Below are 18,861 nucleotides of genomic sequence, written 5' to 3'. Positions count from 1 at the left end.
CCCCGGGCAGCGTAGGGCTGGGTGCAGGTGTCTGACGGAGAAGGGCAGTTTACTTTTGCCTTTGGAGGCTTTGGTTTAAAGACAAGGATGGCATAGAGGAGGAGGCACTACACCCTTGCGGACACAGGCGGGTAGCTGGGGCTTGGTGGAGCAGTCCTTCCCCTCCTTGGTATGGCAAGGCAGCAGCCAGGTAAAAGGGTCGCTGCTCCTCTGTGGCTCCTCCGTGAGCAACTGGGCAAATATATGTCACGCTTTGCATAAGCTCAAGAAAGATGCCAAAAAGCACAAGCTGGCAGAGAATAATTGCATAAACAAGGCTGGTGTTTACTGTGCGATTTAGGCCTTGTCCTAAGCAAGCAATGCTCCATCATTCCCTTTGGAAAGCTCTGTAAGCAGAACAGTTATTTACTGCCTGTTAAACTGAGCTGCTACACAAGTCCCATTCGACTTGTTAATGACTTCAGTGACTGCAATTCATTCTGAAGCAAATGATGAGAGTAAAATACCAACATCACCTTTCAGCAGATGTAATTACTGGGTCAGGAGAGCTGCTTTGCTTTCATAATTCACTGCCTGGGAAAAGCACACAGGTGTGACTGGCTGCATTCACCTGGGGCTTGAGAACTGTTGAAGCTTGATCTGCACTCATCCTGAAGGGTGCTGAGCACCTGCAGGGAGAGTGGGACCAGCACCACGGGTTGCAAAAAGCAGCATCAGGAGTGGGGAAGGGCCAGGTTTCTATGAGAGCAGCCCAGAGATCATGTTAAACCCTCTGGCTGCCAGGGTGTGTTAGTTAACTTGCTCTGCTGCACATCCCCTCACATCAGCAGATGGGACTTTTACTGCCTCTGGGCCTCTGCAGACATGGTCATGCTGCAACACAGTCAACCACCTCTTTTTGCTTGGTGACACGTTTCTAGCCTGGAGCTCAAAAGCTAGATACTGCTGTTGGTGCCAGTCTGACCACCTGTGTGGCTCCATCCTGACCCTGTGCAGCAGAGGGGCAGGAATGTGGGCAGGATTGTAGGCAGGAGCATGGGCAGGACCCCAGAAGTGTGTGCCCCAGGCATGTGTGCCTCACTGGGTGGAGCCCCACCAGGTGAAGGCAGCACTTGCCTGGGAGCCATCTCAGGAGCTGGTGTTTGAGTTCAGCTGTCAGAGCAAGACCATGGAAGCATTGCAGGGAGGGTTTATCTGGGGACAGCTCAACAGATGCTGGCTAAAACACAGGGAGGAGCAACATCCCATGGCATGTAGAGACTTTTCTCCTCTTCAGTGCTCTCTTGAGCCATGTGGGTCAGAAACAGCCCATGGCACCTGGACTGAGGCATGGGCAGGCAGCTGCCCAGAGCAGCCCGAGCTCCTGGTTTGCTTGGCAAGCTTGTGGGGTGTCTCAGATCTGCTCTTGCACCCATCGAACCTGCCCTGGTAATGCATCTCTTGCATTTCCACTTCTCATTAGCTAGTGGCTTAACCTAGCGCAAGTCACTGTGAGGCTGGAACAAGAGCAGAAGTAGTTCTATATAACTAGAGGACACAAGCAGAAACAGCTGCTAAGTACCTTGGGGGCATATGCACGACTCTCCCTGAGTCTAGGGCAAGCCAGCACTGATGGGGGACCCAGCATAGGAGCAGCTTGTGGGCCCAGAAGGGTTGCACTGCAGCTTTGCCCCTGGATGGTTTCCTGCACCCCCCTGAGAGCTGGGTGGGCTGCGAGCCCCGGCTGTACCACAGCACACCAAGCCTGAGGCACAATGGAGATGGAGCAGGAGGAAAGCCGTGAGATGGGGCAAGAGTGGGAATGTGGAGGCACCGTTGTCCCACGTCAGCGGCAGAAACACAATGAAGGCAAACCAATGAGTAAAGAAGAGATGGGTACAATGTAAGGGGAGACAGTGAGAGGGGAGGGAAGGGTTTTCCATAGAGAATATGCAGGAGCACTAGTGGATCCATCAGGAATCATTACAAACTTTATTTGTCTGTGCATTGTGTACCATTGATAAGGATCATCACAATTAGTGGACTCACTGCCTATAGTGGTGGGCAATACACACAAAGAAAATCAATGAAGCCAAATGGATGAAAATTAAATAATTGTACATAAAGGTAATTATAAACCTGAACAACCTGCATCTGTATTTGATTCTTTCCCCAAAACAATGAGAAACAAAAAGAAAACCCCCAAAACCCATCAAAAGTGAAAAAAAAAGCCTTGAGAAGGAAAAAAGAACCCCACACCTCATCCTCCTAGGGAAAAATCTTACAACAGGTTAATTATAATTTCCACAGATTGTTCAAAATGAGTAAAAATACCCCCAGCAAATCAGTTATGGTACAAGCGTCAGATGTGGTTTTCAGCTTGGTGGGAAGAGCTCACCAGTGGACTTGCAGGCTGGGCATTTGCCTGGCTGGGACACCAGGAAGGCTGGTGAAGGGCGTAGAGTAAGGAGACATCTCTCAACATCAGTGCATGATGTCATCCCTGTGCTGCGCCCAGGGGAGCTCTACATCCACACCTCCCCGGGCTTGGCTCGCTAACCCAGCCTGCACTGCTAGCATCGGAGTTGGGGGGTGATGCTGAGTTACATCTCCCTGTCTCATCCTTCCCATCAATTTCAGATTCAGACAGTGCAAAATGTGGCCCTTTTCCTTGGGGGATGCTTCTGGGTTATGCTCATCAGCATGGGAGATCTCATTAATGACCCTCAGGCCTTATGCTGCATTATTCTGCCTCCAAATGTCTGTGGGAAAGGACCAGCTTGGGGACTGATCCCGATGACTTAATGCTCAGAAACAGGGGCAATCACTAGACCTCTGGGGACACAGGGAATAGCAGGGGGCCAAGGGGTTTTGAGGCAGCCACTGGCTATAAATGCAGAGACAGGAGAGGTGCTGGGAGCCAGCCATGTTCGTCTCCCTTGGACTCAGACACTGGTCATCCCACTTGGGCTCCTGTGGACGGTGGAGGCCCTCACACTGGCTTCAGCATGTCCTGGACTTACCACTGTATGGGGGACGCTGGCCTTGCAGGGGGATCGAGCATGCAGTCTCTGGGGTGTGGACTTTCCTCCCCTGAAAACCTACATCTGTGTGGCTGTTATTGCTTGTCGTGGACCCACGCATGGAGCAATAAACAGGGACAGCTTTCCTTTTACCCCCACTAAGAGGAAACAAACACACAAACAAAAACCTATGGCAAAACTAAACTAAAATAAATAAAACCTGGTGAAAAGAAAACACTTGTATCTGTAATGCTCAACCCACATGGCTGGAAGGACTATCCCTATAGGGTGCTATATACAAATAGGGTTCATTTCATTCATGCAAATGTTACAAGTACCACGACAGCATGCCCGAGGAGGCGGATGAGGCGGGAGGAGAGCCCCAGCCACTCCGTGTGGCCTCGGCCTAGGACACCGGACACGAGGTTGCGGCTGCGCATCCCCGAAGCACAATGGGGAAAGGCGAGGGGCATGTGGGGGGAAATGCTAGGTGTGCACACGCCAAAACAAAACAAAAAAACCCAACCCCAAATCGATGATGAAAATGGTTTATGTTCTATCCTTAGAAAGCTCCCAGTTTCCCCTTGTCTTCAGTCCGGTCTCTCGCTTCTTTCCAACAGGGCCAGAGGGGACGTTCCCGAGTGGTGAAGGCAGGTGGGTGGTGGTCAGACATCAGGACCCTTGCTTTCCTCTCCTTCCCTTTCCCACTGCTGTTTCTCACCAGCTACTCTGGCCTTCCCTGTACCGACGCGCCCCAGTCACCTTTGCATCCATCCTCCTGTGGGGCCGTAGGTGGGAGAGAGCGATGGGAAGGGGCTCGGTGGCTACCAGCTGCTCTTGTTGGTAGAGTTGCAGAGAGGGCCCTGCCACTGGGCTCTGGCCGGGGCTGCTGCCCGGGGAGGGGTCCTGCTGGCTTTGGGCTGCTGCCTAGTTCAAAGGATGCTCCAAAGCCGCTTTCTGTCAGCAGATGTGTGAACATGGCAAATCTCTTTTATTCTTTCTCTGTTCATTATACACAGCATTATATCTATATCTATACCTATATATCACTCTATATAGATACATATAGATATATATATATTTACTATCTCTGATTGTCCCTTTAGAAGCCCTTTATGTGGCAGTAGGCTTCCAGAGATGAGAAGAATATGTACAAGAGCCAGAGGAGGATAAAGAGTGAGGATGTGAGCAGCTTGGAAGTCCGCGGCCCGCCCAGCTCACCTCCAATCTCAGGTCTCCGCCGGTAGAGCAGCACGCCCACACTGATAAAAGCAAAAATGGTGAAGAGGGTGACAGAGAAGGCCAGGGTGCCGGGTGAGACTTGGAAGGCTTGTCCGTGTGCTGCGTGGTAGATGGCTGCAATGGACCAGGCCACCCCGATGCCCAGGAAAACGTTCACAGCATTGCTCCCAGTGACATTCCCGATGGAGGCATCTGCGTACTGGTCCTGTGTTGCTGCTACTTTGCTGGCAAATGTGTCTGCGAAGGGAAGGTAGAGAGAAACCTTCAGGAAATGGCCAGGTAAGGAGGGACAGCAGCAGGCATCTTGGAGACAACGACATCACTTGGGGAATGAAGATAATGGGTAATGGGACTGGGTACAGGCTTGTCTATGGGCACTCCCAAGGAACGGCACATCTGGCCAGAGAGAGAGTGACAATCAGAGTCCAGAAATGCCCAGGAGGGAAATCTCAATGTCCAGAAATATGAGGCTGCTCCCAATATGGCTCCAGATATCCCACAGTGCTTTAAGCAAGTGACAACACTTCCCAGTACTATGCTGTGTTGGCCCCTTCTCCCACATCCACTAATTTGTTGACTTGTAAAAGAACTGAAAAGGTTGGAAAAGGAGCCACAGTGGTTTGTATCTTTCAGGTTCCCTGAAGTTTTGCATTTGAGTTTCTGTGTTTGCTTTAATGATGTTGCTCCAAAATCTTTTGCCTCACTGAAGTCCTGTGTCTTGTGCAGACCCTAACACCTTGCTAAACAAGTGATCCTCTTTCACCCCTTTTCTGTGATAAAACTTGGCTCAGAAAAAGGAAATGGTGAGGTCAGACTTCATGGTTTTTAATTCTACAGAATTTCTTTTATGCTCCTTCCCAGTGGGGCTCCAGCTCAGCCTGGCATGAAGACCCAGTTTCATGTAACAGGACGCTGGGCACCTATAAGCACAGTGAAAGGAGCCATTTGCAGCAAAGAAATAAAAGGCTGCTTTATTTTTTAAAAGAAGCTCCCATGGAAATGGATCTGACTGCTGAGGGAAGAAAAAGGCATTTCCCCTTGTTCTCAGCCTTGGTCAGGGTGCAGTAATGGGGTTGTGGGACAGTGCTGACACCTCTGCAGTGCTACAGCTGTCACTGTGGGAGGAGGGATAGGGCACACCTGGGGCACACTGCCAGCACCACCAGAGCGTCGAAACAACCACGTGCACTTCTGTAAGCTTGAGCAGTGCTTTTATGCAGGGAAGCCCCTGTCAGTCTTGATGTTACTGCATGTTTGCCTGATGCCTGTATGTCTCCTGGAAAGCACCTTGCACCTCCCTGGTGTGGAGCAGCCCAACTAGCAGCATCTAGCTAACGCGACACGGTCTGGGAGCATCTGCTAGTTCAAACAAGAGTTTGTATTCTAGAAAGAACTTATTAAATGCCATCTTTTGTCAACAAAAGCAGGATGGAAGATTTTTGCTGTCATGGGTATGAGACAGCCCTTCAAACTTCATGCCTAAAAGTACCAGAGGTCTAAAAAAATGCTCCTTCTTCTGTTCTTTGCCCAAATCTGTTCTTCCTTTTGATTCTGCTGCTTCTTTTTTGGGCTCTGATAGCATTAGGGCAATTTCAAGATCTTTGAGCATCCTGGTGGAAATCTGGGGTGACGAGGGAAGGTGTGACCGGCAAAGGGGCATGGTCTGGCTGGGTTAGAGCCTCTTTTCAGGGAACCAGGCTGTGCCTGGCCAGCACAGCCATGGAAGAAGGTGAGAGAAAGGCAGAGGTTCTCTCAAGCAAGCTGACAGTGGACTTCCCAGAGCAACCGTGTCACTGGGACCATCCTCTCCAGTGCACCGGTTCATCCCTCAGAGGGGCTCATGCTGAGCCAGCAGAAAAGGAGGCTGGGTTGACAGCAGTCCTCAGTCTCTGCTGCCTTCTGAGGCTGGGTGACCACTTGACCAGAGACACGTCTCACAACATTTGTGGGGATGGGGCCTTCTAGGGGCTTCACAAGTCCCATTTCAAGCAGCTCAGCAACCTCACCTTGATCCTTCTGAACCAAAGCTGAACCTGGTCTCACACAAAGGTGTCCGTGCTGGGCAGAGCACTCTGAGTACAGTCTAGCACCTGACTCACCTGGGAGGCAAGGTTAAAGGAGCAGATGCTCAGAAAGAAAATGCAGGACTGCAAACACAGGCAGCATTTTAATCAATGACTGATTTTCTACTCTGAGACTGGATGCCGTGGAGGTTGTCCACAGAAATAGATACTTCACAGTTTTTGCAAGGGGAAGGTCCTTGGAATAATTTCCAGGGGACTGAATTCCCATCCTGGCTCAATCCTCCCAGCCCATCTGAGACTGAAAAACAATGTCCACATACAAATCTGTCCTCGGGGGTCCTGCAGAGCACAGCCTCGCTGTGCCCAGCTTTCCCAGCCCAAACCCAAACCCAGACTGAGCAGAGATGGATCTTTACAACTGTTGTCCTTACCTGGCACCGATGTCCCCAGTGCGACAAACACGACTGCGGTGACTGAGTCCTTCAAGCCAATGGTGCAGCCGAAGTGGGATGCCAGGTCACCGATGAAAGCTGTCAGGAGGCCAATCATGAGGATGGAGACAACAAAGCAAGCCCAGCCATTCCAGTAATCTGTCGGGGGCACGAAGGCAAAAAGGACCTTCCAGAAGACAGTCAGAAAGTGCATCACGTAGTCAAAGCAGGAGGGCAGCTTCTCCTCCCCACATTCATCATCATCGTCGTCTTCCCCTGGAGAAAACCACCAGTGCCTGATTAGACTCACCCACCCTGGGGGGGTTGGGCAAAGCTCTTGTGCGTACTGCAGCCCCCCAAATGCTGTGTCTCATTATTTGGGCCCTAGAAGGCCTTGACTTCCAAATATTTTATGGGCAATCATCAGAGGGGCTCAATGGCCTTTCCTGGCTCCTTCCCATGGCACAGAGAGACCCTCCAAAGGCATTGGTCTTGAAAACCAGCCTGTGCTTCAGAAAACACAAAGCCCCATGCCAGCAGCTCTGCGTGAGTTTAACCACCAGATGCTTTCTGGTACTCAGCCCTTGCTCAGGAGCCCTTTCCCCAGAAAACATGGGAAACCACTGGCCTCGTGCTGGCTGGAGTCTCTTGGGGCGAGCAAACCCACCAAGAGCAACACATGCCTCATGGAGACTCCCCTAAGGAAGCTCTTTTTGAGCTGGTTTTCACAAGCACATGTCTTTGCTTCCAGCTGTCTGGAAAGACGGCTGGTTTTGGTGGCTGCTGAGCTGCTATCTCTGGTGCTTCACCTTTTCTGCAAACCAGGATCCAACCATGAAGAACACCTGCCCTAAAACCTCCCTAGTCCATCACTGCTGACTATCCTTCCCTGTTGCATTTCCCTGCCCCTTCAGGTGCTTCCCTACCAGCTCTGGCTGCCCATTCCTTTCAGTCTGGTCTGACCAAAGTCAGTGGGCACCCCCTGCACATGAAAATGCTTTCCCATTGGCACCCCTTCCAGGTAGCTGTCAAGCACCTCAGGCCATGAGCCAGCTAGGAGGCATCATTTGTCACAGCAAAAATGCACTATCCTTCTTTTATTTTCTGTCCCTGATCCAGGTCAGTGCTTCACTTCTCATCAATCTGTTGTTAATGCCTTGCAGGGGTAATTTCCCCAGCGTGAGCATGCCAGCAGTCCTGGCCCCATCTCTGCTCACCAGGTACTATGTGTGGGTCAGACCTTGGCTATCCTGGTGCTGTGCTGAATGCTCCACCCCACACAGCACACTGCTGCTCAGGGCTGTGGCCTGTGCAGCACCTGCAATACCTGGGTCTCCAGCACAGACAGGGAGTTGGGGATGTGAGTCCTTGCGCCCATCCTGCATGATGCCCTGGGGGCTCTCAGACCCTGTGTGCCAGCTGCTGCATGCCCCCAAAGGCTCTCAGGGAGTTATGCATCCACAGCCATGCCCTTTGGACATGCAGGCTGGCTTACGCCCAGAAGCTCTCCTGTGGGTTGCAGGGAAAGAGCTCAGCAGACATCAGACTGTCCTGGCCCACTCACCCTGGCTCCTTGGCCCCTTCCTCTGGCAATAGCCCAGCACATCATCTTGTTGGTCCTGCAGGGCCAAGGGGATCCAGGCAGGTGTCTTGTTTTTTCCCCTTTCCTGCTCCAGGTGTGGGGCCACCAAGATGACTGGAGCCTGGGAAGCCTATGCTGGCCTGGATTTTTTTGCTCATTGCACAAAGGCTGGTACTGGCCAGATACACTGTGCTGTGCTCACACTGTAATTTTGCAGCAGGTATTTTAGTCCTTTCCCAAGCTGCATGGCAGAAGGACTGTCATGGATCTAAATTTTTATGGAAGTGATAAAACAGACTGAAAAATGAATGACTGACACTGTCATAACATTCATCAAGATCTGTCTATCATTTTGTTAAGCAGCAATAACATGTCTCTCTTGAAGAGCTGACCCAATCCTGTGAAAGTGACTTGGAACGCAGAGTGAGGTCAGATGGTGACCCGGTGGTGTGTTCAGGAACAGGCTCACAAACCCCAGGATGTTTTTGCTGTGGAAGAAATTTTATGGGCTGTTGGATGCACACTGAAGACGGCTATGAATGAGAGGCTCCAGCTCAGCGCTGTGAGCAGCACGGGCACTGTACAGTGTGGCACAGTCTTGCCTGCACCTGCACTGCCCTTCCACAGACCTGACCTCCTGCTGCTCCATGGCTCAGCTACCCTGCCAACATTGCTGCCAGTTGCTCATTGGGTGGGAAAAAGGGTTTTAATGTTTCTTTTCTCATCTGGGATGTTACACTTTGAAGTGGGAATGAGTGACTTTCACCTGCTCTCCATGATGGGCTGCAGGGGAAAACTCAAACTGCAGTGTTTGAGGCATTTTAACTTGCTCAGCACAAAGCTAAATCCTGGCAAAAAAAAAAAAAAAAAAAAGTAGGTCCAGAGCTCAGAGACAGACTACTGTTCCCCAGCTGCAAGGGACAGCCACCAAAATATGCCACATTTATTAAATGTTTATTAATCATGCTCTTAATGCTGATGGTGGCTGTTTATTCATGACACAGTGGCAACAGGGCTTTCACATAACTGCAGTCTTTACATGTATCACAGAGATGGGATCCAAGTACTAGCGATTATCTTTGCTTTAATATATTAATATATTAATATAATATTTAATGCAGTTAAATAATTGATTCTGGCATAGATTCGTTTAGCTGTATTAGCTACAAAACCCGCAGCAAGGATTATCTTGCATGGTATGTTCATGCTGCATCTGAAATAACGGGAGGCTCTTGGCTGGAGTCTCTAAGGATAACTATGCTACAAGAGGAGCGATCACAATTTGAGGAGATAGCTGCTGCACAATGTCCTGCCCTTGTTTTCAGAGGCAGAGGGTAAATGGTACAGCCATCACTTTTAATTACTTTGTGCTGGGCAGAGGTTACCCTGTACAGCAGAGCTCAAGGTAGGAAGTGTGACTGTTCCCCTATGCATTTCAATGCACAATTAGCCAGATGAGCTCAAATTGCCTTCCCCAGTGATTTAATTAAAGCTGGGCTGTGAGGCTGTAGCATCCAGCCAGTGAGTTATAGTGTCTCCAGCTGTTAAAACCACATCTGCTTTTACACACCTTCTTTCTTTTGTCTTCCACAGATGAGGGAATGCTGATATATCCTATACTGGGCATACTGGTAAACCTGGCACTGGTGCCTGTGAGAACAGTACAACAGGGCATTTCTGAGGGAAAGGCAATTCTCCAAGAGAGAGGAATTATGATCAGATATGATCTGGTATGACCACAGATATAATGCGTTGTTGCAGATATTGGGCTGCTGAGCCATAACCTCCAGCCACAGCTGTCTGGACCAGCAAGGGTTCCTGAAAGCAGGGTGTCAAGAGCAAATTTTGGCCCACAGAGAGGGGGACTCAGTGGCTGTCTTCAGGACTTGGCACCCTTGCTACTGTGTTGTCCTCAGTGCAGAAGTACAGGGTGCACCAGGGATAGGGAGCACTGCTGCTTTGCACCAACATCATTTATGCCACTCTGAATTTAAACACTGTTTTCCTCCCAGATCTCTCTCACTGAAATGACTTTTCCTCTCTGCCATCTGATAACAACCAGGATGCTTCTTTGCCTGGGTGCTACTGAATGCAGGAGGTTTCCTACACATCAGACAAGGTGATCTCACGAAAGGGTTTAATCAGCTGTCTTATTTATGCAGATGCTGTAAATAATTCCACCACCTGTTTTGCCTCCTGCTGCTCCACTATGGTCTGTATTACTGATACAGCCAAGCCGAGACATGAGGCAAGGTTGATTATAATTCACCTGGAGCTGTGGTCCAAACTCACCTGCGCTGACAGTAATAGCCTCAATAAACTGCTCCCTCCAGCTGTTTGTGCCAACCACCAGGGCCAGGTTTGTCTTCTTAATGAGCTTGTCCACCGTGTTCTATGGATGGAGACGCAGAGGAGAGAATTAGGACTATCAGGCTGGAAATGCTGGGCTAAACCCACTGGTGCTAGTGCTTACAGCCATGCACTTATGGAAAAGCTGACTAGATTTTAAGGTCAGGTCGAGAGCCCCAGCAGTGAAAGCAAATGTAAGTACTTGCAAATCCACTCACTGCTGCTCAGAAAGACCTTTTGAAACCTGCTCATGATGGGATTTTGAACCAACCTAGCAGAAGTTTAAAAGCAAATAGTGCTGAGGTGCCACAGCTCCTGTTGTTCCCAACTCCTTGGGAAGGATTTTTACTGGGCTGCTTCAAAACACTAACTGGGGCTTGAGGAAGGCCCATTCGTGGAGCTGGGCTCTACCTCTCTGTGCTGCTCAGGAGTTGGAGCTCAGCGCTGGCAGGGAAGGTGCTGTGGCAGCAGTAGGTAGGGGATGCTCCTGGGCAGTCAGCCTGAGGGCTGCCTGCAAGCTGGGATGCCTCAGACGCACACTGATGGCTGGCAGCAAAACCATGGGAAGGTGGCAGCCGCTGCTGCGACACACTAAGGGTGGGCTGTTATTTTTTATACTACAGAAGAATGGAAAAGATAATGAAATGGCCAGTTTTCAGCTCTGTCTGGCACATGTATTCACAGCAGCTTAGCTTCACAATCATTGCTTGCATTTAGGGTATCAGCCCTTTGTGCAGGAAGTCCCAGGCTCAGGGCTCACTCAAGACTGCCTGTAAATAGGACCTGGATGTAGCACATCACTGTGAGAACAAGGTTATATTTTAAAGTAACCTGCACCATTTTGGAGCCTGTTCAGCTTTTAGGCTTACCAGACTGATGTATTTGTATAATATAAAGAAACTGTCTGTGAGAGGGGCAGATAGTCTGGGATCATCCCCCATGGACCTTGCCTGGGGGCTAATGGACACAATGAGGATGTACAGCGTATTTTAACCCACTGCCATCTCACTGGAGTGACCCTCACCCTTTCATCATGCCTTTGCTCAGCCACCTTTTAAAATGTCTCTCGGTCCTGCTCTGAGAGCTTGTGATGCCAGCAGCTGCCTTGCTTTGCTGTGATGCCATTAACATGTGCTTGCCAATGCTGTGCAAACCCAAAAGGAAGGTCCCCAGCTGGAGAGGAAGAAGAACAGGGACAGAGAATGCAGACAGTACCTTGAACTCGTAGGATTCCTCAATGATGATCTCGAGCTTGGTGTGCTCCCCCAGGACTGGGCGCCCCAACTCCGCGATTCGACGCTCTTCCTCCTCCTTGCTGGTCAATGGCTGCTTTTCTTCATTCTCCTCTGCAAAGCAAAGAGGCCGTTGGTGAACCAGACCCAGCTGGCCACTCTCTGGAACTGGTTTTCCATCAGAGGGGGAGGTCAGGAAGCCTCTGGGTGGGAGAGTGAGCGACAGAGCAGCTGAGGAGGAGGAGGTCACAGAGCAATAGACAAGGTAGTTTTGCTGGGAAATGCTAGGAAGAGATCTGCAACTCATCCAACCTCAGGAGTCCAGTTCACCCTCAGGGCTGGGGAATAGCTTATCACCTGGTACCTGCTGCCTCTCCCACCGGGATGCTGGGAGGGGACAGATCATAACTCAGGCTGCTCCATTACCCAGCTCTCCAGGTTTGCACTGGGACATGGTCAGGACATTTCCATCAGCCTATTACAACCAGAGGGAGCTGCCAGCAGCCCCAGGGCTGAGACGGGTATGAAATCTTGGCTCTGCCTCATTCTGAGCAGGGCTTTACCTTGGGGAGGGGGCTGGCAGCCAGAAAGCATGAAACTCCTGCTGTGATGGTGGGGTTGGAGGAAATAGTGCTGGGCCATACAGGTGTGAGGGGCCATCCATGGGGCACGGCGTGGCCTGGCCCCAAACCCTGAAAGAGGAGGCAACGGACAGACTACAAGAGCACTGGAGCAGGTCTGCACCTCCATGGGCAACTGTGCGACTTTTGGGATATAGGAACCCCAGGCAGCATGGCTTTTGTCACTGTCCCTGCACAGATCTCACTGAGCTCCCTTCCATTCCATCCCAGGGATGAGCAGAAGGGCATCAGGGTTTTCTCACTGGAGACAGGAGTTAAACTGTCAGCAGGCAAACACCCCAGTCAGTCCATGTTAGACCACCATGGCCCTCGGGCCTCACGCTGTGGGTACCTTGGATGGTGACCACGGTGCAAGGAAGAGGATGATCTCTATCCTGGACCTTCCTGAAGATAGGTTTGCCTATTAAAGCGATCAGCAGGCGATCAGCAGAAGGGACTGTAGACCCTGTGCAAACTGCTGCCATGCAGTTAGTAAACTCTACTCCTACTTCACACAGAGTTAGTGTTGTTCCCTTGCCAGCTGCCCCTTGTCTGCATAGGCAGGCAGAACCACACTGTGGGAAAGCCCTTCTCCTGCTGGTCAAAGGGACCAGCTTCGTGGCCAGAGTTCTGTTAGTCTGAATTGTTTCCAGGGCTTCTGAGGGGCTGTTCTGCAATGTGTAGGACCCAGGACCTTCTCCCCCTGCAATGCTCAGCTTAATGACAGATGCTCGGCTGGCTAATGATGGATGATCAAACCCTGCTGCTGGGTCTCACTGGTGGGAAGGGCAGGGGCTGCGTGCCTGAAGCAGCCATAGGGTCCCACACCTCCCACAGTGCTCAGGCACCCTGGCTACTGCCTGGGGAGTGAGGACAGGCTCCCCATGCCATGCAGAACCCTGTGCACACCTCCTGTGTGGGCAGCAGGGAGGGGAAGGCTGGACCAAGTGGAGAAGACCCCCTGCTCCAAGAGAGGGGGGGACTCCATAAGGGGGCTGCCTTTCTCTTCAGGGGTGATGGCTCACCCTCCCGAAGGTGGGAGTTATGTGTGTGTGGCAGGCAGAGCACTCTGTGAGAGGATGTGGAGTTAGTGTGACCGGCTGTGGCAGCAAGCCACAACACTGCGCCTTCTTACCCTTCCAGAGTTTCTCTCCAGGACAGAACAAAAGTAAAGAGGAAATAAAGAGGAAAGAGCGGGGTGAGCATATGGCCATTAAGAAGAGGGAAAGGGGGTCGGGGGAGAGCAGAAATCCATACCTGTGATGGTGAAGCCACCTAGATGAAAGAGAGAGAGAAAAAGAGAAAGAGAGAGAGAGAGAGGATTAGCATCAGCACAGCAACACGGACACCCTGCAGCCTGCAGGGACGTGGTGGTCCTCTCCTGCCCCATGGCTGGGGACGGTGGACATGGGGGGCTGCTCCCTGACACACACCCCAGGGGTATTGCAGGGAGACCTGAACACAGGCTTTTCAACCACATCTGCAAGCTGCCACCCCCCCAGTATCTAATATATGTGGAGTGGGTAAAACCAGTGTGAGCCTGGCCTGGGGCTGGGGGTGCTTCAGGGAACAAGGGCTGCCCTACCCTGGGGATGGCCAGCAAGGAAATTCAGAGACTGGGTGGGCTCTAAATCTCTCCAAGCCTGGAGGCAAAGTTTGCACCATCTCCTCAAAAAGGATTGGCCAACTTTCCTGTCTAGCCACAAGCATCTCTGGGTCACCAGGCAAACCTGTTTCTTCCATGCCAGTGTAAGAGGCAATGGGTTAATTTGCACAGTGCAGGTTTGTAACTTGGGTGTCAGCGGGTTTACTGTGGCTGTAACAATGCCACTTCCAAAAAATGTTCCTTTCCACAGTGGGTTACGGCTCATTAATGTTAGTGACTTCAGGGCTCTAAGGAAAGATGTGGCACTAGATACCTGAGCTTACTTAAACAGTGCTGACCACCCTAAAAGAGAATGTCGTGAGCAAAGAAAAATGTCAAACAAAATAACTTGTCTTCCAAAAATACACAGACAAACTGGAAAAATGTAAAAGAAAAATGAATGCACGCTTACCAAGCTCATTCAACAACAGGGCTGTGAAGGAGACATACAGAGACAAACACAGAAGAAGAAGAAAAGTAAATGAATAATGAAACCAAAAGGGATATCCACAGAAAGACTCCAGATCCCAGGGCAGAGATTTCAGATCTGTAAAGCTGCAGGATACCATTAGTGTTGAGAGAAAGGCACTAAAAATAAAGGAACAGAAACGTTTCATGGGATTGTGGATTTGAAATAAAAACTATTGCAAACATGGGGTGGATATGGGATTAAAAGGCATACTCCAAAAATTCATTTTTCCCCTTTGAATTGTATGTGCAAGATCTTCCATTGGTCTCATAGGCAGTTCTGCCCCGGGGGAGGACACAAGACGTCCCATGTGCAGCGGCTACTGGCTTTGACCTCCTCCAGCTGCTTAATGGGGAGCAATAGCTCCAGCAGGCAGCTGCGCTTCTGGCAACTACAACAAGAGAAGAAAAATCTGTGGCAAAGCTTGGCTCAAGGATCTTGTCGCTCAACATTTTAGGTCTCCAAAACAAAAGAAAAAGCCTCTCCCTTAGTCCACCGGTGGGTCTTTGGCCCCTGAGGCGCAGACCTCACCATAACTACATGGCCCAAGCATGACATTTCAGAGGTGCTCTCGCACCTCTCACAGGGCGAGGCGCACAGCTCACCCTGCCTCGCTGCCTCTCACAAAAAACCAAGCAGAAAAAATGAGTTAAAAAAAATCATTGCATGGCCAAAGCAGCAAATAGCATCCTTTAAAATCTTGAGTTGCCTTCCAGCTAGTGAGTTTGCAAAGCCGAGCTTCCCTCAGGTTTCCTCAGTTATCTTTGTGATGAGGAACTCTCTTTCCTTTTCCTTTTATTTTTAATTAAAAAGTTCAGCTGGGATCTTGTGAGTTGGTACCACAGTTCTCAAACCTGGGGCCTGGAAAGCATGTTTGCTCTTGCCGGACTTGCAAAGCTGAGCCCACACTGGTCCCTGTGAAGCTGGCCAAAGCTGGAGCCGCTGAGCTGAGTTGTCCATGTGTCACTTTATCCTGGCAACACTGGCGATGATACATAGATGCCACTGGCACCATTTGATGATACAAATCCCACCTGCAGAGCCTGCCATGCCAGTGTGTCTGATTTTTTAGCCCTGGTTCTGCTAGCTAGTCACATAAACCAGCAGGAAATCTGATAGAGGGGGTGATGCAGCTGACCTAGACAGCACCTGCACTGAAGGGGAACATGGCATCACTGCTGGATGTGTTTTTAGCCTGAAATACAGCAGCATGTCCCAACTCATTGTGGGAGCAGTTGGAGGCCCTCTCTGTCTTGAACAAATAATATATTGCAACCCCATTCAAGCTGAAGGGAGAGCTTGCGTCCCAGAAATTAGAAAGCAGCTCCAAGGCAGACAGACCAGATTTTTTTCAAAGGCTTTAATAAGGGTCTGTTGTAGGGCAACTAATTATCTTAAGTAACTCTAAAACTGCTTCTTGCTTAGCCACCAATAGTGCACAGAATTAGCTGTCGCCATTAATTTTCACTTAATTTCCTAGCAGAAAAAAATGCATGGAAAAATAAGTGAACTCTGTCTTTTTGAGAAGGTTTGCAGTTAGTTTAGAAATGTGATGAAAGAGGAAATTGTTTTTATTATTCCTATGAGAAGCTATTATCCAGTGCAGAGCCATGAACCTTTATTTGAGTGTAACCTGATTTCTCCTAGACTGATTGCATTTTATGGTATTACCTGCTTGTTCTGTGATTCTCAGCTATTTTCAGATCCTAGTGCCACTATAAAAAGGCTAAAATTACTGCTCTGGCCATGCATTTTTTTTAAACGAATGATATTTTATCTTCTGATTAAAATGATGCAGCTTCACCTTTTTACTTCTTGAGACTGAATTTGCTACTTGATTAAATGGTGTAGCTGCAATGTGGCAGGGCAGAGCTCTCAAAATGTCTCTGGGGGCTGGTGATGCTCATCGTCCCCTGCCTGGGTGCTCTGGGGCTCTCCGGGAGCACACCTTGCTCCCAGGGGACCCTTGTGAGTGATACGGAGTCCTCACAAAATGAAAGATGAAAGAAAACAGAGCAAAAAGGTGCAGTGGCCAAGCTTCAAAGGAGGGAGGGCAAAATGGCCGGGAGCCAAAGTGCGAGGAGAAAGGAGTGTGAGAGTAGGGAGACACAGAGAAAGCGGACGGCAGCGTCTCAAGAGCTGGTCTGGTTTTACTCTCACACCTTTCACTCCTCGTCGTAGCCACACCGGATCCCCAAGCACAAGGAAGAAACTGCACTCTTTCTCATACTCCTCACGGTCAAGTACTCTAAGGGTAATGAATTTCCTGTGGGAACACAAGACAAAGGCAAACACATGATTGGCATCACACACGCATGCAGTTCACGTCCGCCCAGGTGCCGTGGTGCCGGAGACATGGTTGGGTGCAGGGGAGCAGCTTCACATCCCCGCCGGGGCGTATGGGGAAGGGCAGGAGCATCCCCGTCACCCGGCTGGGGTTGGATGTTGGTGGGCTGGGGAAAGGCTGAGTTCAGGCGGGATACAAAATGCCCTTGCTCCTGCCCTTTTCCATAGGCGCTGGGGATGTGCGCTCGGTGTTGCAGGGGCCAGGCATGAGTGAGCCAGACAGGGACACAAAGGCTGGGCTCAGCCCCGGAGCACGTCCCCCACCTTTCTTCTCACTCATCTCCACCAGCCGGGGCTCCCCAATCTCTAGGTAGAAGGTCTTGTTTTTCTCATACTCCTCATCATCTATCACCTTGATTGATATCGTTTTGCTGGAACAGAGAAGAAGAAATAGAGATTCAAGAGTAAGGGGGGAGAAGGGGAGACAGGGAGAGGAGAAGGAGGGCAGAATGTCAGGAGAAGGGGGCTGCGGACAGAAAACAGTGGGTTTGATAGCACAGGCTGGAGGAGCAGCACAGCTGAAAGCAAAGGGCAGGAGCCGATGGGCTGAGCTTGCCTCAGGATGAGCACGGACCACAGGGTCAGAGCACCAGCAGCTCGCAGGGTGCCATCCTCCCTGGCATGGTCAGAGGCCATGCCTGGACATGCTGCAGCATGGACCAGCCTTCCCCAGAGGTATCTTGGCCTGGGGGCAGCAAGACACATCCCTTTCCAAAATTCCAGGGTGCAGAATAGCCCCTTGACAGCTTGTACATACTGCATAGGCTCCTGGGGGCATGAGCACTGGTAACCAGCACAGACCAAGCCCCTGAAAGCATGATGCACTGCTTAAACATGCCCCTGAACACAGAAGAGGCTCTGCCTCATCAGGCACAGCAGATCCTTGCACAACATCATGATCAGCTGCTCAGTTTGGGCTTTGGAGGCTCTAATTTGCAAGCTTGGAAGGGATGCTGGAGTCTGGACATTTTCTGTGGAGGGAACATAAGGGAAAGATGGTTTTTCTGGTTAGGGCATGGTAAAAGAAAGCTTCACTGATGGCGAGATTTGACTTTTTTATTTTCCTTTGCAAGCAGCGCATCCTTCCTCAAGCCCTGAAGGCTTGGTTCTCTCCTGTTTGATAATCGTGTAGCAAGCCTCTCTTGTCATATGGCCCTGGGATTGCTGAATTTTCCCCTGTGGCATTAGCAGGGCAGGTCTGAAGGCAGAACCCCTGCTCAGAGCACAGCCACAAAGTGCACACCACGAAGGGTGAAAGCCTCAGAGGAGATTCTGGCCACCTGCAGAGAGATGTGCTCCTTGGGTCACCCAGTAGAGTGAAAATTGAGTGAACGAATTGCTTTACCAGGGGAAAAAATTAACACAGAAGAAGTTTTCCAGCTTTTTTCAGGGACCCATGCAAGTAGCCCAGAAACACGCAGCTGAAAGCTGTTCACCAGAAGGTGACCAAACCCCTGGGGTACAAGGGGCTAGTGCATGGGGGGGAACTACTGTGGTCTTTTCTACAGTGCAAAGCCCTTGCAAAGACAAGATGGGAGGCAGAATCCAGCAGGCCCTGCTCCTGCCTGGAGTGCCCTGCTCACTGTCATGCGTGCGTGGCATTGCTGCCGGGATGAGACCTCCTCCTGTCTCTGACCTCGTCCCAGACAAGAAATAGGAAGGCAATAACAAGAAAAATTAAATAGGCAATGCAGTGACTGCAGCCCTCTGCTTGCTGCCGATCTCCTGGCTGGGTTTGCTTTTTCCCCATGCTTAATGGCACTGCCCTCCTGTGAATCCTATTGCTTAAACAAGCTTCCCAGTGGCTCCCTGCCTGTCTGTCCTGTCCTTCAAAGAAACACCTCTTGTCTGATTCCTGGCTTCTCTGCACTTTTCACAGGCAGCACAAGTCAGAGCAGCCCTGAGGCTGCTCTAATATA

At 50.5% G+C, this 18,861-nt stretch overlaps 1 protein-coding gene across 7 annotated transcripts in view; it reads right to left on the bottom strand.

Moving 5' to 3' along the window:
* Positions 1-1,948: 1,948 nt before the first annotated feature.
* Positions 1,949-18,861, bottom strand: part of SLC8A1 (solute carrier family 8 member A1) — a 136,073-nt gene continuing 119,160 nt past the window's right edge. For 2 of the 7 annotated variants that reach the window (XM_064446585.1, XM_064446587.1), the window contains exons 3-11: positions 17,207-17,313; positions 14,540-14,560; positions 13,740-13,757; positions 13,618-13,632; positions 12,835-12,903; positions 11,846-11,976; positions 10,574-10,673; positions 6,700-6,975; positions 1,949-4,481 (exon numbers count right to left, since the gene is read on the bottom strand). In XM_064446585.1, the coding sequence (XP_064302655.1) occupies positions 4,105-4,481; positions 6,700-6,975; positions 10,574-10,673; positions 11,846-11,976; positions 12,835-12,903; positions 13,618-13,632; positions 13,740-13,757; positions 14,540-14,560; positions 17,207-17,313 (1,114 nt within the window). In that variant the 3' untranslated portion in view covers positions 1,949-4,104. Of the gene's footprint in view, positions 4,482-6,699; positions 6,976-10,573; positions 10,674-11,845; positions 11,977-12,834; positions 12,904-13,617; positions 13,633-13,739; positions 13,758-14,539; positions 14,561-16,758; positions 16,863-17,206; positions 17,314-18,861 lie in introns of all 7 variants that reach the window. The other 5 variants (XM_064446586.1, XM_064446588.1, XM_064446589.1 and 2 more) reach the window with 5 other exon arrangements.

Source organism: Phalacrocorax carbo, chromosome 3 (genome assembly GCF_963921805.1).
Source record: "Phalacrocorax carbo chromosome 3, bPhaCar2.1, whole genome shotgun sequence".
In the NCBI taxonomy this organism is placed as follows: domain Eukaryota; kingdom Metazoa; phylum Chordata; class Aves; order Suliformes; family Phalacrocoracidae; genus Phalacrocorax; species Phalacrocorax carbo.
The sequence above is the reverse complement of the archived record's forward strand: the minus strand, read 5'-3'. Positions and strand labels throughout refer to the sequence as shown.